The 23,463-nt window shown below is 46.0% G+C and overlaps 1 protein-coding gene across 1 annotated transcript in view; it reads right to left on the bottom strand.

Annotated features, from left to right (window-relative positions):
- Nucleotides 1–23,463, bottom strand: part of LOC135873869 (mitogen-activated protein kinase kinase kinase 3-like) — a 116,101-nt gene that overhangs the window by 39,964 nt on the left and 52,674 nt on the right. Inside the window, exons 3-6 of the mRNA XM_065398479.1 lie at nt 19,813–19,867; nt 18,599–18,708; nt 2,834–2,877; nt 1,158–1,257 (exon numbers count right to left, since the gene is read on the bottom strand). Of these exons, the coding sequence (XP_065254551.1) occupies nt 1,158–1,257; nt 2,834–2,877; nt 18,599–18,708; nt 19,813–19,867 (309 nt within the window). The remainder of the gene's footprint in view (nt 1–1,157; nt 1,258–2,833; nt 2,878–18,598; nt 18,709–19,812; nt 19,868–23,463) is intronic.

The following is a 23,463-nucleotide window of genomic DNA, read 5'->3' as shown; positions in this document are numbered from 1 at the left end:
ATGGAAAGTCACCTAATCTGTGACAAACACAGAGCCCTCATCCTGGCACGTTCAGTGCTTCATTTGTGCCAACGCTAGCCAGGGCTGAGCCCCAGCACTTCTAGGCTTGGCAGTTCGTAGCCCTGGCACCTCTGGGGCTTGCCGCATCTGTTATGAAAGTAAAAAAAAAATTGCTTGAGCCCTGGCACCAGTTTTGTTACAAATTCAGCACTGGATCCATTCCCTCAGTCCTTAAAAATCCATGAATCCACACCCTGGTGGCTAAGGATGATTGGGCTGATGCTTGCATTGGGCTGGAGCGTCTGCCACAGAAACACACAGTGGGGAGTGCTCAGTTCTAATGATAAGCTAACGTGGCTTGGAGCTGGGATGCGACATTAAAATGAATTCAGTGCTGGCACTGGAGGGCATTAGGGCACACTTACCCACTGAACTAGCACAGCACAAGGGGTGAAAGTACAAGCTTCCCTACCACTCCAGCTGTCACGGTGTGGGTTCAAGTCAGCCCAGATCAGCAATGACCTCAAATCAATCCCATCTGATGCCCCTTCAATGGAGCATATGAAACTAGTTTGGGGCTTCAGCCCAGTTCCTAGTGAGAAGCCCACATTGCAGCCTCGAAAAAAGTGGGTATTAGCTGGCAGCCTCGGTTAAATACATTACATACAAATAACGTTTGTTGGCAGCCTCAGCAGCAGACCCTGGGATTCAGTGAACCAACCACTCCTACAGCTGCCCCTATCAAACCAGGCGCTTTGGTGGAGAAGGCTGTACTGCTGCTGATTGTGCTGTCCCCGTCCTGTAGATAAGCAGAGGACTTAGTTCTCCAAAGCTGTCAGTCAGTTAAGTTCTGGGTTTTGTGGGCCCTCTGAGGGGGCGGACCCTTTGTTCTGGGTCTCCACCCACCACCCCATACCTGTACTAAAGTCGCTTTGAGAGAGCCCAGTTAGCTACTGCTCCCTGTTTCGGTATCTAGACAGTTCAGGCAGGGTCTTAACACAGAGCTATTGCATGCTAAGTAGGACAGAAAACATCAGGAAGGATTGTCCTCTTCCCCATCAGCATGTTCTGTCTCCAAATTAGAGGATTAGGAATAAACCACGGTTTAAATCTGAAACGGGGATCCTGCCAGGCTGTAAACACAAACAGCGTAGTACCTCATTGTTTGCATAGTGCAAATCCATCATCTGTCCAAACGCATCCATGACTTTCTGGAGCACTTCTTTGAATTTGACTGGTCTTGGAAACTGGAGAATCCTGTACATACATACAGAAAATGAACAGCACAAGTGTCATGTGGGTACATGGGTGCCATGGTATTGGATTAGATGGCCAACTTTTTGGAGCAAGGACCTGTATTCTTATCCCATAAGTGCCATGTTAATAAGTAACAGTGATCAATAACATGGGGTCGTTCATGGCAGTGAGCCCACAAGTAGCTTCCCTTCCCCCACACAGAACAGCTACAGGTGGCTGGGGAGCCCAGACCCTGCTCTTTGCTAATATGGTGCTAGCTGCCTGTGGTGCCCAGGAGGAATTCTGGCGGACCCCACCCAGATCCTTCTGAAGCTTCCAGCTGCAGCCTAACCCCTCTGCCCTCTCTATGGTGTACAGGTGCTACAACCGGCAGGATCTAACCCAGCAGAACATCACCTAGATCTAGCAGAGGTGCCACCCACGGGGCATGGGCCAGTTTTCTTTGTGATCTGCCATCTCCATGGCTATGAAGAGCGGTACTGAACTGCAGAAGATGGTTTGATTTTACACAGTGAGTCATACGCCAGCCCACCTTCAGACGCAAGCGCCCATTGACTTCAGACAGGTTGCATATCTGAGGGCAGGATTTGACCCCCCTGTACTATGTGTGTATTATCTAAGCATCTTGGTTCGTTGTTAAGACTACGATTTAGTCACGGGTATTTTTAGTAAAAAAGTCATGGACGGGTCACGGGCAATAACTTATTGACCATGACTTATACTAAAAACACCCCTGACTAAATCGGGGGAGGGGGTGTGCTGTTGAGGGGGGAATGCTTTTTGGGGGGGAGGGGTCGCCCCAGGAGACCACTACTGGGGACCACCGGAGCAGCGGCTGCTCTGGCCGCCCCGGGGACTGCTGCTCGGGCAGTCCACGGAGCCAGCCACACCGCCTGAGCAGTGGCCGGTGTAGCTGGCTGTGGGGCCGCCTGAGCGGCTGGCTGCTCCAGCAATGGCCGGTGTGGCTGTCCCCGGGGCTATCTGCTTGGGCGGCCCTGAGGTCAGCCACACCAGCCACTGCAGAAGTCACTGAAGTTGCAGAAAGTCACGGATTCCATGACTTCCACGACCTCCGTGACAGACACGGAGCCCTATTCATAGTGCACTAGTTATTATGCATCTTAGCCTGAGAGATCCTGACTCTCCAAAGTGTCCTGCTCTGCCACTGGACCCTCCAACAAGCTGAGAGCCTTCCACATAAATGTCAAGCAGGGAGGGCAGGCAGCCTTCAAATCACAGCTCTGTTATTATGGGACCTGTGCCCAGAATCTGGTTATCTCAAGTAAGTGCCACAGGCTACTAATCAAAGAATACACTCATGTGGGAGGCCTGAAGTCCAGCTAAATTCACCAGGGTTTGAGAATAAAGCTACCGGTGAGTGGCATTTAATGAATCACAGTTGGGAACTAATCTGCCTGTTCACTAGTCCCAGGAAATACTTATGGCTGAATTCACAGGCCTCTCCCATGCCAAGCTCTCATTGCTTTCAATGGGAATTACAATTGCAGGTGAGGGTGAGCAAGGGGCCTTTGCCCCCCTGCACCAAGGGAAATGCGGAAACGGATCAGGAACGCACCTTTTCTCTCCATCATATTCAAACTTGATCCTGGCATTCCGCTGCTGAAAGAGAGGAAATCAGTTAGCTCCCAAGATCCCATGAGTCTAATTGAAATGGATCTGATCCAAAACCCGCTGCAGTCATTGGAAAGGCTCCCACTAACTTCAGTGGTCTTTAGATCAGGTCCATTTAGGGCCACAATGCCTTCTGATTGTAAACTCAATAGAAGCCAAGTGTATGAATGGGAGCTCTGTGCTCACCTACCTGAGAACTGTACTTGGCCCATAATGTGATAAAAATAAACTTCTGCATAAATAAATGGCACCTCCACTGACCGTTAACTACTCACCCTTTAAAGCTACATCACTGATAAACTTAGTTTAACAACAGCTTACATTTACGTAGGGTGAAATTTGCAAAAGCGCTTAAATGACTTTGGCGATGAAATCCCGTTTTCAAAAGTGACTTAAGCACTTAAGTCTGATTGAAAGTAAATGGGACTTCAGCTCCTAAGTCATTCAAGTGCTTTGGAAAGTTTTACCCATAATGTCTCTCTCAGCAGAAGTTCTCAGAGCCTTTCATCAACTGAAATGAAGCCACCTGCAGGGTAACGCTTAGCAGCTGTTCAGAGTGGGTAAGGAACATGGGTAAGGAAATAAACATGGGTAAGGAAATAAACCGTACTGGATCCAATACTATTTTGGAACTGAGCTTGTAACATCCACCCAACTCTAGCGGATGGTGTTAGCTTTTATTAATTAGGGTATAACTTACAGAACCCAATCAAAACCGCAATCCCATTGCACTAGGCACTGTACATACACACACAGAAGTGACCTTGTCTTCCACCTAGGGCCCAGCTGAGATCAAGGACCCATCACACTAGGAGTCACAGACAGTCCCCACCCTAAAAAGCTCACAAGCAAGGCAGACAAAGGGTGGAGGAAAGGGAGTATTCTCCTCACTCCACTGCTGGGGAAGCAAGGCAAACCGTCCCAATCACATAGTTCTTGAAAGTGGGTCTGCAGATTTCCTAGTCAACAGTTGCTGCCCTGCTCCTACCCTGTAGCTCATTACTAGCCAACTGAGCAGGAGAAACCATGAAACCTGAAGTTACATCAGGCCATGCTTCTCTGGCCCTGGTGGGAGGAGCACGTGAACTCCGATTGGCCAGGGCTTCCTATTTAAACCCAAAGAGGGGCACAGGAAGTTGTCTGCACAACTGGGCTCTACCTGGCTGCTATGTTGGGCCCCACCTTCTTGCTTGACTCCTGGGCTATGTCTACACTGGCAATTAAACGACCAAACTTTTGTCTTTCAGAGGTGTTTTACACCTGCCCCCCAAAAGACAAAAGTTTTGCTGAGACACGTGCCAGTGTGAACAGCACGTTGTCGGCAGGAGAAGCTAACCCCACTCATTGGTGGAAGTTTTTTGTTGGCAGGAGAGCCGACAAACAGCGGCTACACTACACGACTTTTAGCAGCATGGCTGTGGCAACACAGCCCTGTCACTAAAAGCTGTGTCATGTAGACAAAGCCCTGGATACTGCTTTCACGACCTGCTCCTGGTTACTGCCCTGATCCTGATCCTTGCCTCTGGTTTCTGAATCTGGTTCCAACCCGTGGCACGAGACTCTGACTTTGGCTCTAACCCCGATTCTAGACCTGACTCTCGGACTCCAGCTCTGACCCGTGGCCCAACTTCCAACTCTGACTCCTGCTCCAATCACTAGACCCAGTCACCTCTGTCTCGGCCCCAGCGCACAGAGAGAGTAAGTGACTTGCCCAAGACTGCACAGCGAGTCTATTGCAGAGCAAGCAACTCACCCCAGATCAGGGGCACCAGAACGGGGGAAGGGGGCATGGCCCCATCACTTTTTACCAGCCATAAGGGCGAGCGACAGGAGGGAAGGGGCAGGGAGGAGCGAGTGGGGGGGTGGGGCTCAGCAGAAGAGGGGGCGTGAGAGTAGGGGTTCAGGGGGAAGGGGCAGTGCAAGGAGGTGGGGGCCACGGTTTGGGTGCCAGTGACCCCCCCATTTTAGGGACCTTCCACTGCCCCAGATCTCTGCAGTTCCGGTGCAGTGCACAAAGCATACGGTCATCCTGCTATCCCCCCACCATCTCTCTCACCCTGCTGCCCCTGGAACCACTTGGGTTCAAAGGGGGAAACCAATTAACGAGAGGAGTTTTAGTCCTATCCTTCCCCCCCCCACACACACTAAACTAGTTATTTTCTTTCCATTAGCAACAAATGTATTCCCCACCTCCCTTTGTGGGCGTAGCACTGATGAAGAATCAGTCGCATACTCCCTGCATCTGAAAAGGATAACTCCTGAATGGGTGGGTGACAACACTTCCTGAGCGTGTTTCTTATCTCTAACCCTGCATTTCCAGAGCATGAAGGCACAGTTTCCATACTCTCACCCTCCAGAAGGAAGGCAGAGCTAAAACGGCTGTGTCTCGAATAGGGAACAGGAGCTAGCTGCTCATTAGGATTATTTTTAAAAGGCCAGATCCTCAGAGGTCCCAAGTAATGCAACACACACTGAAGTCCAGGGATATTGCAGATCTGAGGATTGGCCCCTAAAAGCCATGTCTGACCAGCTAACACACAGCATAGGGAGAAGTGAGCCAGTTTAGAATAATAAAGACCATCAGCCACCAATTTTTGGAGCTTCAGGAAAAGAGGGTACACCTCTACCCCGATATAATGCGACCCGATATAACACGAATTCAGACAGAACGCGGTAAAGCAGTGCTCCGGGGGGGGCCAGGGCTGCGCACTCTGGCGGATCAAAGCAAGTTCGATATAACACGGTTTCACCTATAACGCGGTAAGATTTTTGGCTCCCGAGGACAGCATTATATCGGGGTAGAGGTGTATTTTTATTTCCAGTTTTGAACTTTAAGTGCTAAAATATCCCAAGAAGGCCTCTTAGAATCATAGAATATCAGGGTTGGAAGGGACCTCAGGAGTTCATCTAGTCCAACCCCCTGCTCAAAGCAGGACCAATCCCCAGACAGATTTTTGCCCTAGATCCCTAAATGGCCCCCTCTTCTCCCAGTAAGTCCACTTGCTCCAGCCAGTACTGGAAGGAAAAGCATCAGAAATGCATCAGGAAGTGTGTTCCCATGTGTCAAGGCTGTATCCCCACTTTGAACTTTAGGGTACAAGAGTGGGGGCCTGCATGAGGACTTCTAAGCTTAACTACCAGCTTAGTTCTGGTCCGCTGCCACCATTCCCTTCCCTGGGAAGCTTTTAGAAACTTCTCACCAATTCCCTGGTGAATACAGATCCAAACTCCTTGGATCTTAAACAAGGAGAAATTGACCCTTCCCCCCTCCTTCCTTTCACCAACTCCTGGTGAATACAGATCCAAACCCCCTTGGATCTTAAAACAAGGAGAATTTGACCCTTCCCCCCCCTCCTTCCTTTCACCAACTCCTGGTGAATACAGATCCAAACCCCCTTGGATCTTAAAACAAGGAGAATCAATCAGGTTCTTAAAAAGAAGGCTTTTAATTAAAGAAAAAGGTAAAAATCATCTCTGTAAAATCAGTATGGAAAATAACTTTACAGGGTAATCAAACTTAAAGAGCTCAGAGGACCCCCCTCTGTCTTGGGTTCAAAGTACAGCAAACAAAGATAAACACTCTAGTAAAAGGTACATTTACAAGTTGAGAAAACAAAGTAAAACTAAGACGCCTTGCCTGGCTTTTTACTTACAAGTTTGAAATATGAGAGACTTGTTTAGAAAGATGGGGAGAACCTGGATTGATGTCTGGTCCCTCTCAGTCCCAAGAGCGAACAACCCCTTAAACAAAAAGCACAAACAAAAGCCTTTCCCCCCCCAAGATTTGAAAGTATCTTGTCCCCTTATTGGTCCTTTGGGTCAGGTGTCAGCCAGGTTACCCGAGCTTCTTAACCCTTTACAGGTAAAAGGATTTTGGAGTCTCTGGCCAGGAGGGATTTTATGGCACTGTACACAGGAGAGCTGTTACCCTTCCCTTTATAGTGATGACACCATGAGAATTCCAGGTCTGTGGTATTCAGATGCTTACATTAGGGTGCAGCCCACTTGGAAAGCTTTGGATCAGCATCCACATTAGAGACAGGTCTAAGTGATGAAGTATTGAACTGGATTTCAAACATCCCAAAATTCAGAGGGAGGAGGGGAGACTGTTCCAGGTCCAAGGGCTCTGGTTTAGAACCTTCCTAGAGGTAGCAGCCAGCTGCAAAATATGGGCATGGATCTGGGCTTGGATTATGCAGTCCTCTGCTGCTTGGGGGGCATTTGGCAGAGGAGAAATGGGGTGAGTCAGGGCCATTCCCAATCGAAACTTTTGGATGCTCATGTGACGTGAACCCAAATGCATAGGGCCTGGCTGAGTCACTTCTCACCGACACCAGGATTCACTCCCTGGAAAACAGTGGATATTTACACTGTATAAATGAGAGGCAAATCAGTGCCAGAATCTTTTGAGATTTACCCCACTAGTGAAGCAGGAAACGCAGGGAGGAAAGCACCCATGCAACTTTTGCTCCAACTTAGTAAATACATGCTTAAACGCTCTGCAGATTTATGCTGAGCAAAGCAGTTTCTCAGACAAATAAGTTAGAAACAGCTCGTTGCTGGAAAATGTCAAACGCACTTGTAAAAACTCCAGAGAGAGAAAAAAAGAACCCTGCTGCATCCTTTTCTTCTACATTAACAACAACAACAAGGCAGATCTTCCACGGACAGCGGCCAACAAAAATACACCAGCTGCCCCACAGAATTGTGCTCCACTTGTGAGGAGAGAAACATAAACAAGCAGGGTACATTGGAGAAAAACACTTTGAATGTCCATGTATATAAAAAAAAACACTAAAACATAAAATGGGGGTTTTAAAATATACACATTTGGGAGAGAGAAAAACAGGAAGCTAATCAGGTGGTTACATTCTTGTTTTGAATCTTTCCCTCACTTTACATAAGTTATTCAATCTGTAGCTAATAATATTTAATTCACAATGCTTTCTACTTCGGCAGTACATTATTATTAACCTTTTGAATTTTGGTACTGCTTCGTCCCAATGAAGATCAAAGCCCCAAGTGAGATGCTGTATCTACACACAGCAAAAGACAGTCCCTCTCTTAAACAGCTTTTAGTCTAACTAGACAAAAGGGACAGAGGAAGTGCTGTTATTATCCTCTTTGTGCAGGTAGGAGCTAAGGTACAAAGAGACTGAAGGCCAGATTTTCACAACTGCTCAGCACACTGCATGATCAGCTCTTGAAAATTTTGGCACAGATGTCCCAAGACAATGCTGGGTGCTGAGCAAATCAAGCCCAAGTTGTGGGTGCTGCAAACTTGGAAATCTGATCCTGAGTGATTTACCCAAGATGACAGAGAAGGCTGTGGCACAGCCAAGCACTAAACCCAAATCTCACAAGTCCTAGTTCAGGGCTCCACCCACAAGACCAAGACACGAGCAATTACAGCACCATTCATACAAGGATCTCAAAGCACACTGCAAATATTAAGGGGCAGATCATGAGAGACTCTTGCATGTGGCTGAGGGGCCATGCAAGAAGCCTTCCACTCTCTTATGAAGCTACACAACAGCAATCACCTGTGCCATGGGATGCTGCATAATCCTGGCCATATCACTTAGCCCCCTTTTACAAGTGAGGCCCAGAGAGGGTAACGACAGCCTCCTTTGGAAAGCACTTGGAGATTTCCTGATGAATTGGGCTTCACATGCGTCAGGTATTCCATATTAATTTACTTTCTTCCTTTCAACGGAAGGTATTGGGCAGTGCAGGAGAAAAGGTAGAGAGGTGGCAGAAAAGCAAGTGATACATTTAGTGAAACAAGGGGTGGCCATGCTGGGACATGCTAACTAATATTATTTAGCTCTTGAGTGCTTCACCCATAGAGTTCAAAACACTTTACAACGGGGGCAAGAATTAGAGCTGGACAAAATTTCTGATTTTTTTCAATCAAAAAATTGATTTTGACCGAAATACCTCTCAATTATTTACAAAAATACTCTGGTTTTTCAGCCAGTACTATTAAGTATTATTCTCTCAATTTTAAAGATGGGGAAACTGAGGCACATAGATGACAAAATGACTGGCCTAAGATCATACAGCAGGTCAGTGGCACAGAATGCAGGTCTCTTGACTTCCAGTCCATGGTCCTATCTTTTCTCTCTCTCACTCTAAGCTGCCTATTGCTGTAGCAGGTAGCTGATCTTTACAGGGCTTAGATTAAAATCATTCTCATATGCCCCATGTCTTCCTGTAACACAAACATTTTCAGAGACACCCACGACAAACATACACCAAATACAGAGAGTTTGGTGCAAGATCCGAGGCCTGAACCAGAGGCTGTGAACCAAAGTCAGGCCATGTATTAAAGCAGATGCTTACAAGTTCACTGTCCTGTACATGAACTTGGCAAAGTTGTTGCTAGTGGACTAGGCACTAGATATTTATGTAAATATATTTCAGCAAGTACAGCTACATCCCAGTCGAGTACAAGATAAGATGGTTTGACAATATAGTGAATAGGGATGTTTTGTCCAAGATATTAGGAACAAGGGGAAGTAATGAATAGAAGTCATGAAATACAGCGTAAGGTGGTGTATTGGTTGGGTATTTTAGTCGTTTGTCTTAGCCTATAAATGTCAGGGTTCTTTACCTTAATTCTTTGCATGGCCCAGGGGATGGCACAAACCCCTGCTGCCGACTGAGCCATTCCTTGCTACTAGGAACTCGTGTCAGTGTGCCTGTAAATATGGAGCCAGGGAGCTGAGACTATGTCTAGGTGGCAATAAGCCTGGCCAAGTGCCTGTGTCACTGAGCCGTGCCTGTGGTCTTTCTTTGTGAGTAACATTGAAGTCTTCTGCATTATCTACTAATAACAATGAAGCTCCAAGAACAAAAGCACTGAGCACTAAACAGCGCTACGGAGGCAACAACATTCCAGCCTCCAGCACTTAACCACATTGGGTAGTACTATCAAGGTCTGCTGAACCAGCTATCTGCACAGAGCTGGGAAAGCACACGGGAAGGACACATACACACAAGCAACTGACACTCAGTGGTTTGAGCATTGGCCTGCTAAACCCAGGGTTGTGAGTTCAATCCTTGAGGGGGCCATTTAGGAAACTGGGGTAAAAAAATCTGTCTGGGGCTTGGTCCTGCTTTGAGCAGGGGGTTGGACTAGATGACCTCCTGAGGTCCCTTCCAACCCTGATATTCTATGATTCTATGACAACACTGGTTGACCCCGCTAATCCGATAAGTGACAAACTGTCCTTTGCATCACAAGGCTGCCCCCTTTTCTCAAGATCCGGCTTCTGGCATGACACCTAAGAACTCATTCAGTCAGCCAAGGTAGATAGGACAGCTGACACTTACTTCAGCTGTTTATAACAATGATCAATACAAGCCTATGTATAAAAAAAGTACAGCTCCAGTTACATTCCTAAAGCCCCATCTATATAAGGTATTTATATTGCAGCGTCTGAGCACTTCACAATGGATTTAGCCTGTGAGGTAGGGCGGGGCTATTATCCCCATTTTACAGAAAGAGGCCCGAGGCACGAAGAGACATTGGGCAGGTCCACGCTGCAGTCAGGCAGTGTGTAACTAGATCAAAGCTACCTCAAGTAACACTAACAGCATAGCTGTGGCAGCTGCTTAAGCGTCCTGGGCAGGGCTGTATTCATGAGGCTAGCCTTTGCTGCTGCTGCTACAACTACTGGCACCCAGGCTAGCTAGATCAAAGCCAGCTCAGGTATGTCAACGGAAGCTGCAGCCCACACCCCTGATGGCAGTGTAGGCATAAATTGCCTGAAGTCACACAGGAAAATCTGTGGCAGAGCAAAGACTTGAAACTAGATCTCCCATGTCCTAAGCACCCTAGCCACTCAACCCTCCTTCATCCGGTGTGTCACTGCTCACCGTAGACATGAAATCCAATTTGCCATGTCTACACTAGAGTTTTAAAAGACATCTTTTACCCTGGTATAAACAAGCTCTAAGTGTTTGTACAGCACCTAACAGAATGGGGCCCTGATCTTGGATGGAGCCTCTAGGCTCGATTTTAATATACAATTATTATTATTAATAATAAACATGTAAATAAAAGTGACAGGAAATACCACCAAGTTCTCTTGATTTCTGACCACTCTCCTCCGAGGTATTGCTATTAGCGTTTTCCCCATAGCCTAGATAACAAATGCGTTCTGATATTTCAATTGCTACCTTCCGAATGCCTTAAAAGGAAAAATAACATGAAGCCACCGTGGCAACCACAAGTGTGTCACCAACTTTCCAGTTTTTTTTTTTTTTTGGCCTCTTCCTTAAAAATGCTAATTAAAGAGAGGGCTGAAACCTCCTGGTTTCTGAGAAAAAATGTTGAAGCAAATCTAGCTGCAGCCCATACAAGGTCGGAAAGGAAAGGATCAGCAAGGACTGTGAAGTCTCCTCCACTCCAGCTCCTGCAGGCCAGTGAGGGGTAAATGGATCAACTGCTTCTAACTGCTTCTAACTAGAACTTGTCCAGCTAAAGAACACACACCCTGTGAGGTTAGCCAAACTCTGCTTTGCTTCCCTCCCCCGTGCTTTTCACTGTGAAATTGGGAAAAGCAGCCACGCTCACTGGTTTAGATTAGGAGAAATGTTGGAAAATGGAAAAAGTGCTTCCAAAGGAGGTGAATCATGATCTTATGCAGAGTTCCCTAAAGAGCAGACTGCTTTCGTAATAAAAACACATACTCACACCACACCACACAGTTAAGCCTGGAAATGGAAACGGCTTAGAAAGAATAGATCCTGCTGGGCTACACAGAGCACTCACAGCTCCCACTCACTCAGAGCTGGGAAACAAATCGGGTTGGGGCGCATGTCGAAAGTGGAGCGGAAGCTGGGAGGTGCAATGTCTAATGAAGAGTGGAAAGGTCTGGTCGTTGCATTGAACTGCAGACTAATGCATTCCTCTGCAATAGCTCAGTGCAGTTTACTATGGACAGGTACAGAAACACAGATAACTGTACTAGGAAGCATTAAGCAAATAGCGCCGTGAGCGTGATTCAAAGTCTTACTCTAAGTCAGAGATGGGTCCAAGACCCAAAGCTCAGAGGAAGAATGGTCCAGTGTTAGGGTACTGGCCCAGGAGACAGACCTAGATTCAATTTCATGCTTTAGCACAGACTTCCCACTAGACCTGGTGCAAATCACTGAGGGTGGGATTCACAAAGGTATTTAGGCACCTAAATCCCCTTGATTTCAGTGGGACTAAGGTGCCTAAGTGAATCCCATCCTTAGCCTGTCTGTGACTCAATTCTCCGTCTGTAAAATAGGGATAAAAGCACTTCCCTGTCTCCCAGGGTGTTGGGGATAAACTCACTAAAGATTGTGAGGTGCTCAGATACTACAGTAATGGAAGCCTTAAACAGACTTAAGGTAGATCTGGGTTGAGTTTCAAGAATGTTCAGATGTGAGGGTTTGGTTCAGCCAACGGGGGCTCCATTTTGCAAATTTTCCAGGTGCCCCCTCCCCCACAAATTTAGGCATGTTCAGAGGTGTTGGACCAACCTGTTCTAAACAGTGCCATTTGCCAAATTCTGAATCACCCTTTGGTTCAGTTTTCTAGCCAGCCACCACCTCCACAAAGTTTGGCACTGTTCGGAAGTAGGGTGTTTCATCTGATCCTATATGTACTGTTATTTTTTAAAGCCACTATTCATAAAAGTGACCACTGATCTGGAGTGCACCTTACAGGGAGTCCCAGCCTCTGAACACCTGGACCCCTTAAAGGCATCAACAATTAGGGACCCGAAATCATGAGTCCCTTGACAATCTTGGCCTAAAGCCTTCAATAATTTAGGCCACAGGAGGGAGTGCCTCTTGCTTCACATCCCACTGTGGCAAACAAGATTGATGGGTATGGAGCTGCCGACTCTGATGTTAAAATTTCAGACAGGACCCTCACAGGCAGGACCATCACAGTTAAAGCCCCAGAACTCTGGAATTCTCTTCCCCTTACTGTACACTGTTGTGCTGGCCTCGGAGACCAGCATTCTATTCCCAGCTGTGCCACTGCCCTGCTGTCTGACCTAGGACAGGTTACTCTGCCTCAGTTTCCCCCGTCAAATGGTGATAATGATACTGACCCATGTTTGTAAAGCGCTTGAAATGTGCAGACGAGAAACTCTCTATAAAAGCTCTGTTATTGCTTTGCTCAAAGTTCCAGTCTGATTTCCGTCCCTTTTCCCTTGTGGTGGTTTCTCTATTAGTTGGTGGGTGGCTCCTTCATGTACTGCCTGATAGGGGGCAGGGCATATTGTTTTCCTCTTTTTCTATTCACTAGTTCAGGAATTCACTGGGCACTGCTGCATTCAACTGGTACAGTTCTAGTTACACTTTGTAAATCCAAGAAGCGATGGGTTCACTTCTAAACCGCGAACCCCAAACAAACTGACCTCGATCTTCCAACAGACAAGGGGGCTCCACAACTAACTCATTCACTTACACTTTGCTTGGATTTGTTCTACACTTACCCCTGTTTTTAGCAACAAAACGTTATAATCCAGACATCTGGACCATGTCCCTAAACCACAATAGGACATGACTAATTCTTGGCATTAGGAATTATCTGCATGGATCCCCCGCACGTCTAGTTGCCAGGTTGTTCAACAACTTAGTTTTTTGTCACTCCATGTTCATCTCAGCCCTTTCCCTCCACATGGGAAGGCACGATCTGTGGTTAGCTCAGAAGCCCATGGTAAGATGAGGTCTATTGGAAGTGGCCTGCTTGGAGAAAGGCAGATAATGGGTTAGCCTCTCTGTACTATCCTGGTATTTTAGAATTATACAGCACAAAGCACTAAGATCTGGGCTTGGAAAATTGTACCCAACACCTCCTCCCCCATAGACTACACCCACTAGGTCAGGGTGCAAGATTGTCATGCATCCATACCTCTCCCAAAGCTTTGCAGTGTAAAGGAAGGCACAACGTGAAGTGTATGGGTCAGCGACAGCTAGTGGCTAGAGCACTAGACTGGGACCCAGGAGGCCTGGGTTCTGTTCCCATCTTTGCCACTGGATTCGGAGGTGAACTGGGGCAAGTCACTTCATTTCCATGTGCCTCAGTTTCCCCATCTGTAAAATGGGGATAACAGACCAACCTCCTTTGTAACATGCTTTGATGTCTACTGTTGAAAAGCACTATGTAAGAAGTACAATAGAACCTCAGAGTTACGAACACCTCAGGAATGGAGGTTGTTCGTAACTCTGAACAAAACATTAGGGTTCTTTCAAAAGTTTACAGCTGAACATTGACTTAATACAGCTGTGAAACTAAATGCTGCTTTCCCTGTATATTTTTAATAGTTTAAGTTTAACACAGTATTGTACAGCATTTGCTTTTTTTGAGGGGAGGGGAGGGGAGGGGGGGGGGGGCTCTGCTGCTGCCTGACTGTGTACTTCCGGTTCCAAATGAGGTGTGGGGTCGACTGGTCAGTTCGTAACTCTAAGGTTCTACTGCAGAAGTTATTGTTATTATAAGTGTGTATCATCTGTTGTATTGAATTGTAACAATGGCAATCCACAAATAATCGCTTTTTAAAAATTTATAACTCATTCTCTCTCCCTCTTGCTTTGTTTTAACCTTCCTTCCCCTTCTGGCTTTACTCCAGTTTTTTCCTCCCTCTTTTTGTTCCTGTAACAGATCACCGTGCATCTTTCTCTACACTATTTTCAATTTCTGTTTCCTCTCTTCCTTCTCTCACTCTCTTTCCATGTTATACGAACACAGGAGTCACCAGACTGGATCAGACCAGTGGTCCAGCAAGTCCAGCATCATGCCTGGCAGTGGCCAATATTAGCTGCTTCACAGGATGAAACCATTTAACAGCAGTTAAAAGGGAAATTTGTCCCCAGGGAAAGTTTCTTCTAAATCCCCAATTTGTTAGAGGTTGGGGGTTATACCCAGAAGCAAGAAAGGGCTATATCCTTTCCAAAAGATCTCGTTTATTATTATTTTTAATATTATGTTCCCCATCTCTTGCCTCCTTATGTTTCTTCTTCTCCCAAAATGTCTTTACCTTTCTTCTCCTACAAACCAAGGAGGTAGTGCAACCTAGTGGATAAAGCCCTGAATTAGGTTCAATTCCCAGCTCTGCTGCTAATGCATGACCTTGGGCAAGCCACTTCCCACTCACATGTCTCAGTTTCCTCATCTGAAAAAGGGGGATAATGAGCTCTATGGCTGGAAAGGATCATAGCTATATATTATTATTCCCTTTTATAGCTTATCCCATCAGCACAGCATTTGAAATTCAAAATTTAGTGCTGCACCAAGACCCAGTTTCTCATAGAAATGTAAAAAAACCAGCACGTTTTCACATGGTTTGACAAGAAAACCAGCAGTCTATGAACATTTTGTCTCCAGAAAATGTCTCCCTGTGAAAGGCCCTGGAACAAAAAACTGAGTATTTTAAAGATGAAATTTTGTGTTGCACACATGAAAATGCATATGCACACACGACTTCCTATTTTTGCACAATCTTAATAGTCATTATATCAGGCAGGTTCTGGAATTAAGCGAATGTCAGTTAAGGAATGAGTTTAGCTAATGTCAGAGGAAATGGGACGAGAGGTGTCAAGAGAACCCTGTGGAATGGGTGTAGGGGGTGTACAAATATTATAGCATCCTTTCCTGTAATGTTTGTTCCACAAACCAGGCACTCCTGCCTTGTGAAAGACACACAGAAAAAGGTGAAACATTTTCATCCAAACTTTTTTTTTTTAAATGGAAAATTGTGCTGCTGACTAAATAAAATTCTTCAAAAAAAAAAAAAAAAAAAGTTTACTTTTCATGGAAAATTTGATTTAAAAAAAAACCAAACACTCAAAACCAAACATTTCTATCTGGATGTGCTGCTATGTAATGCCTCTTGGGTGTTGTAGTTCAGTTGCCTGATATCAGAGAATGATACAATATAAAACAGGGGTGGGCAAACTACAGCCCAGGGGCCACATCCGGCCCTTCAGATGTTTTAATCTGGCCTTCAAGCTCCTGCCGGAGAGTGGGGGCTGGGGTTTGCCCGGCTCCACACGGCTCCTGGAAGCAGCGGCATGTCCCGCTCCGGCTCCAATGCATAGGAGCAACCAGGGGGCTGAGCAAGCTGCCCCCGCCCCAAGCGCTGCCCCCACAGCTCCCGTTGGCCAGGAACCGCAGCCAATGGGAACTACAGAGGCGGCACCTGCAGACGGGGCAGCGTGCAAAGCCCCCGTGGCTACCCTTATGCGTAGAAAGGGGAGAGGGGACATGCTGCTGCTTCTGGGAGCTGCTTGAGGTAAGCGCATTCCAGAGCCTGCACCCCAACCCCCTGCTCTAGCCCTGATCCCCCTCCTGCCCTCTGAGCCCCTTGGTCCCAGCCCAGAGCACCCTCCTGCATCCCCAACCTCTCATCCTCAGCCCCACCCCAGAGCCCTCACCCCCCTCCTGCACCCCAACTCCCAATTTCATGGGCATTCATGGCCCGCCACACGATTTCCATACCCAGATGTGGCCCTTGGGCCAAAAAGTTTGTCCACCCCGATATAAACAGACTGCTTTATAAATTAAGGTAGGGGGTGTGTGTGTGCATATATACAAGCACACTTGCAAGATTCTCGCTCTGTTTTATAGCTTCCATTTTTCAGTATTCACCCACCGAATACTGGTATTCTCCTTGCTTTCAACTGGGCGAATACTACTATACAATTGTATATACTGCCTCAATGACAGCTAAGAATTTTCTGCCTTTGTAGAAGAAATACGTTACTTAAGAAAAATCCTCTGAATCTAGGCTATCTTCAAAACATCCCAACATGGCTTGCTTTGCTCTCCACCCATCATCTTGCATAAAATGTTCAACTCCAAGCCATCCTGACCTGTGCTGGATCGTCTGATTCTATTGCAGCTGTAGGAGCCAACTCTGAGTTTCCCGGTCACTTCTGTAAACATCTTGGACTCTCTTCAATACAAGCTGAACAACTGCAGTGATTCATTTGGACAGCTGTTACACCCAGGCTGCACGTTATAGATACACGCAGATGCACATGCGTATGTCTGTTTCAAACTCTAGAGGGACTACTGGAAAGGATTTTTCTCTAATGCATTCACAAATGTTTGTATAGGTACCAACGTCATGAAAACACGTCATAAAATTGTAAATGATGATTTTTTTTCTCCTTACTTGATAACCACTCAATCAGCATGAAATTAATTACAACCTACTGCCCGGCCACAGCACTAGAAGAAATAGACAACCATGTGGATTTGCTGAAGTATTTCTTCCATGGCTGTCCATTTCTTATGACTTCTAGTTACTTAGACAATTATATAAACTGAGTGCACAAAAATTTCCTCTCTTGCTCAAGCTGCAGTTTGAGAAATCTCTACTGTATATTCTGCACACAGACCAAATAGCATATTAGATCTACCTTAGAATTAGGAGCCTAAACTTAGATACCTACATCCATATTCAGGACCCATATAAAAGTGGCCGTTGCTTGTAAAAGTGTGCTGAATACCTGTCACTCCCATGCTTTTATTTCAGCCCTTAAAAAAAATATATGAGGTAGAACAGGTCTATGACAAATGACACAGCTAGCTGACATCCTAAACTCAGTTTACTTGACTGGCTCATCTTTTCAGAATTACAACATTCGTAACCTGGTAAGCAAAAGTTTTATTCAACACAATATTAATAAAGGGATGGAAGGATGGCCTTGTGGTGAACACGCTTGGCTAGGACGCATGTGAGCTAGGCCCAATTTCTAGCTATGCCACAGTATGTGTGCGAGACTTTGGGAGAAAAAATTTACTTGATCTCTGTGCCTTAGTTTCCATTTCTGTAAAATGGGGACAACTTTCCTTTCTCCTACTCTTAGTTGGTCCTGCCTGTTTAGACTGAGAGCTCCTTGGGGCAGGGAATGACTCCTACCGTGTGTCTGTGCAGCGCTGGCTCACTCCACACTATCATGACACAAATAATGAGAGAGAAGCTTGTGGGACAGGGACCATCTTTTTGCTCTTTATTTGTACAGTGCCTAGCACAATAGGATCCTGGTCATGACTAGGGCTCCTAGGCTCTACAGTAATACAAATATTATTATTAATAAGAAAAACTAATCAATATATGCCTGCCCTTGAAGTCCATGGGATCTTCAGAATTAGGCCTCGTATTTACCTTCTTTTTGAAAGAAAATTGCACTAACCCTGCCCAATTTTAACAAGACGGAATATCCTATCACCTAAGAGCTGCAGACTGAATTCAACTTCTCAGTGAAGAGTTATTGTTTTAAACAGCACAGTTTTATGATGCACCAGGTTCCCAGATCACTGGTTTTACATCTAATGCATTCGTTGATTGTTGGCACCTAGGTAAAGTGATTTGATTTTCAGAGGTGCTGAGCACCCACAGCTGCCATTAACTGTTTGTGGAGTTGGAGGTACTCAGCATCTCTGAGAATCAGGCCCACAGCTCTTAAATTTCCTGTTCTGGTGGGAGTTGCCAGTTATTGCATTACGTTGCATCTGTACTTATCTTCGACTGTACAAATTCTGAAGCAGGGAGCCTGTTTTCTCTTTAACTGTCCATAGAGAGCCATGCCCTCCTATGGCACCTGAATGAATAATCACATTTCTCAATGCAGTGACTGACGCCATGCCCAGATTTCTAAGAGTTCCGCAGAGTGAGCCAGCCATGCCGATGGGATTCTGGAGGTAGCTCACCTGTTTGTTGGAGTGAACGCTAGTTTTGTTCCTGTTGCTGTCCAGCAGTCCCCCGCATTTGCCCAATGCTGCCAGATCCTTCATAATAGAGTTAAGCGCTTCCTCGTCATCTGCAAAAGAAGAGGATGAGTGTAGCATGCTGAATAACTTCTACCCCAAAGCACCGTTGTGTACACACAGTGCTAGCGGAGGATAGAAATGCAAAGCATTCACCGCACAGATGCTCTTTTTGAAGCTGAGTATTGTACAGCACAGGCTTCTCCCCTTAGCTCCCCAGCCTGGAGGAGGATTCCCTTTTCCCTGCTTTTCATAGGGTGTTCCCACTTAACTCTGTGCAGGGGGCAAATTGCTTCAAAATATTAGCCTTTAGAGCCTGATCCAAAGCTCACTGAGTTCAGCGGGAGTCTTTCTGCTGGCATCAGTGGTTTGGACCAGACTCTTATTCCCCATCATACACATGCACGTGTCCTCATTTCTTTTCAGAGATGTTTTAAGGCAGGAATCCTTAGGATCCGCGACTGGTGGCTGGAGGGGAGCTAGAGTCAGTGGGCAACCAGAGTTCGATCCAGGGAGCCCACGGAATCCACTGGGGATGGGGGAATAAACTGCTTGTCTAGCAGCAGATGGGGGTGGGGGGGAGGAAATCTTGGTGGATCCAAGCCCTATTTAGTCTGAAACCACCCTGCTCCTTTTTAAAGTGCCTATACCTATCATCATATCCTCTGAATCCAGCTACAGGTTCCTCCACTGGCAAAATTCCAGCTATTAAAACCAGAGAGACTGGATGAAGGTAGGTTCTTGGAAAGCTCTTTAGAATAAGCAAGTGTCTCCAACAAACATCCAGACTCCCCCACCAAGAGTCAAACACTGCAACCAAGAAAGAAACGGTACTATGAAACCCACCCAACTGTGAAGGTGCGAAAGATCTAGCACGCAGAACCCTAATGCTATGAGAAAATACCGAGACATTATCTGCAGTGCTGAGAAGAAAGAGGCAAGAAATGGGGACACACAGGAAACAGCGTGAAACCACGTAGTGGCTGGTCACAAGACCCTGGGAATCTTTTCATCGAATCCAGCGGGCTTTGGGGCCTAAGCTCAAAACCAGCACTGGCTCCTCTCCCCAACACTGTGTGGGGCTGAATTTTATGATGAGCAATCCTGCAACAGGACGGGTCTGGCGGGATTCTTCTAAACATGCAGTATGTCCTAACCTCTGCGTAGGCCATGCCTGCTCAATAGAGCAGTCAAAATTCCGTTCTTTTCATTCTGTAGGTTTAGAAAAGAAATATTTATTCAGATTATATTATATTAAAAATTTATTTTTAACCCCTCACATTCCCTTTTTCGGTGTTGCCACTGAAAAAGGGGGTGGTCGGAGAAATTACTAAAAAGGGGGTGGGGGGTGAGTGAAAACTGAAATTTTTCCAAATAAAATTTTGAGTCATTGAAAAATTGTTCTTTTCTAAACTTTTAGAATGAAAAGGACTTGGAATTTTTCATAATTTTTTTTTAAACAAAAAAAGGATGACTTGTTTTCCAGATTCATTAAAAAAAAAAAAAAAAACAGAAAATTTTGAAGAAAACATATCAGGTGTTTTTCACAAAAACCCTCCGATTTCTAAAAAACAAAACAAAAAAGCCCCCTCCCCCCCAACAAAAACAAGAAGTTTCATTCAACATATTTCAACCAGCCCTATTATGAACCTGCTAATGTGCACCATGGGCAATAATAATAAACACCACCACGGACAAATGGGGCTTAAATGTGGAATGGTGGAGTCCAATTTCTGCTAGTGAGACAGTGGCCGCCCTCTTGGCTGACACATCAGGGACTGAACCAGGGTCCTCCAGACCTAAAAACATGAGCTAAAGAGCCACGGCTCTCTAGCTGAGGGCTGTAACTGACACATATCCTCTGTGGATGAGACACAGAGTTGAACCCTATAATACACCCTCACCAATGATTACCCTAGGAGAACACAGAATGCACTACGAACCTTCCACCAGTGGAGATATCGCTGTAAATGCATCTGCAGTTCCAAGAGAAGGCCTGTCTCTTCCTAACCTCCAAAGGACATTTGTTCATATCACAGAACCACCCAAGTGTCAGCACTATCAACCGCGTCTGCTCTGAAGAGGCCCGGAAGACGGTGTTGCAGATCAGGATTGAAGTGCATTGACAAGGCTGTTTTGTTTTAGGGAAGCTTGCCACAGTGCAAAAATACACCAACAAACAGGAACAGCCCAACATTAAAGAAGTTCTGAAATGACTCATACAGCAACCAGCGAGTCAAAAAGCAAAACTGCTGCTCCCACGTGCAAGCCATTTCCTTATTGCTCTTCCGCCTGTGAGGAACAAGTGGATTTTGGAACAAAAATCTAGAATGCTTCTTGCAACATGCTTCTGCAGCGTGGAGCACGGGTCACTTGCTGGAGGATTCTCTGCACCTTGAGGTCTTTAAACCATGATTTGAGGACTTCAATAACTCAGGCATAGGTTAGAGGTTTGTTACAGGAGTGGGTGGGTGAGATTCTGTGGCCTGCGTTGTGCAGGTCAGACTAGATGATCATGGTGGTCCCTTCTGACCTTAAAGTCTATGAGTCTATGAACATAGAGATGAAGAGGGAAGTGGTGCAGTGAGCTGATGAGGAGCAGACCAAGTGCACCATGGACCGGGGGGGTTTACTAGAGTGAGTACACTTCAAGAGTCTGCATGGAGTCTGGGCCTCAACCAAATGAAAAACTCCTATTGAGTTCAATGGGTTTTGGATCAGGCTGGTGTAGTTCCTCTAAGAAGGAAGTGCCTACTCCAGACATTCAGGGGTCAATCCAGCAAAGCACTTAAGCACGTGCTTAACGTTACCTTTGACTTCAATAATTTTACAGCAGCTGAGGATCTGCCCCCATAGGACTACTCACGTGCTTAAGTGCTTGGCTGGATCAGGGCCATATTTAGCACTAATTAAAATCTGAAAAATCGCCACACAAAAAGCACCCAGTCTTTAGAAAAACGGTGTGCACGCGCCTGCATGCAGCCATCTCTCCGTCTATAACCACAGCAGCAATTTATCTAAACCTTTAATCCTTGGGCAGTCCTCTTTCTGCACAGGACTGTGCACAAATGGAACTAGCAGGGATTTGAGAGAGACTTTGTGGTTGTTTTTCTGCAAAGAGTGATTCTTTTCTTCCCTCTCCCACCGCAAACCAATTGCAGTTTCCTAAATCAGAGTTAGCCTGGAGTTAATGCACTGCACAAAAGGCTAGTTTGTTTTCAGTTAAACCAATGTAAACCCAGAACTCCAATAAAGTTCATGGAATAACACCAGTGTAAAACCAATCAGAGAAAGGCTAGTCCAGTGCTTAAGGTGTTAGCTTAGGACAGGGATCAGCAACCTTTTCCCGACAGGGAAATCCGCTGGTGGGCCGGGACGGTTTGTTTACCTGCAGTGTCCGCAGATTTGGTCCAATTGCAGCTCCCACTGGCTGCGGTTCGCCGTTCCAGGCCAATGGGGGCTGCGGGAAGCGGCGTGGGCCGAGGGATGTGCTGGCCACCGCTTCCCGCAGCCTGATCAGGATCAGTGCTTCAGTTTTGTTCCCAAATGAGTAGCTACCACAATCCCAGTGAGTGTTTTAGACTCAAACTTTAAGGTGAGAAAGGACCATCATGATCATCTAGTCTGACCTCCTGCACACTGCCGGCCACAGTACCTCACTCACCCACTCCTGTAATAGACCCCTAACCTCTGGCAGAGTTACTGATGTCCTCAAATGATGGTTTAAAGACGTCACGTTTCAGAGAATCCAACATTAAAGTGGTTTGAAAAAAATGGGGGGTTACAGCATAATCAGGCTCAGCATCATTGGTAAGGCAGTGCTGAAAGTGCACCCCTCAACAACCCGCCTCGAGTTTTAATTTTAATTTGAAACCTCCTCCTTCCATGCACACTGTAAGCACTGACCCCAGTGGTCTTCAGGGACAGTAGACAAAAAAAGCTTGCAAGGCAACTAACTTGAAGGAAGCTAGAGCTGACCAACCGTGCAAAATGCAAAGAGGCTAAGAAACAACTGAACATCTGTAGTGTTCACTGGAAACGTGGACACTTGCACTGGTTTCCCCTGACCCCAAATAGGTTTCTGGACACAAGCCATGGAATTTAATTTGGAATGCCAGCAAATCCGGACACGAGTTAAACTAACAAACAACAAAACAGAACTCTGCTGGCTGGAGGATAATGGGCCAATTAGAGCCATCAACACGAAATTTAGGATGCTGCTGCTGTGGTGCACGGAGGATGAGATGAGGTTATAAAAGGAAGACGGTTACCCATAATGAAGAGGAAAGATGAAAGCCCTGAAGTTCTTCACTTTATTGGCTAAAATCCTAGTGACAACAGCAAAGCTTGGGGGAAGTGAGGGTTTCCTTGGCACATGCCGTGATTTTGCCCAGGCTAATGGAGTCATGAAAAGCTCATATAGTGAGACACCTCCCAGTAATACATATAAAAACCTGGCTTCACTATGCTGCCTTTCCACTAAAACGATGGCTGATTTGCAAGCCAGATTATTCATTGATAGATTCATAGATTCTAGGACTGGAAGGGACCTTGAGAGGTCATCGAGTCCAGTCCCCTGCCCTCATGGCAGGACCAAATACTGTCTAGACCATTCCTGATAGACATTTATTTAACCTACTCTTAAATATCTCCAGAGATGGAGACTCCACAACCACCCTAGGCAATTTATTCCAGTTTTTAACCACCCTGACAGTTAGGAACTTTTTCCTAATGTCCAATCTAAACCTCCTTTGCTGCAGTTTAAGCCCATTGCTTCTTGTTCTATCTTTAGAGGCTAAGATGAACAA

The sequence above is a fragment of the Emys orbicularis genome, chromosome 2, assembly GCF_028017835.1.
Source record: "Emys orbicularis isolate rEmyOrb1 chromosome 2, rEmyOrb1.hap1, whole genome shotgun sequence".
Classification (NCBI taxonomy): Eukaryota; Metazoa; Chordata; order Testudines; family Emydidae; genus Emys; species Emys orbicularis.
Note: the sequence above shows the minus strand (reverse complement) of the source record. Positions and strands in the feature narration are given on the sequence as shown.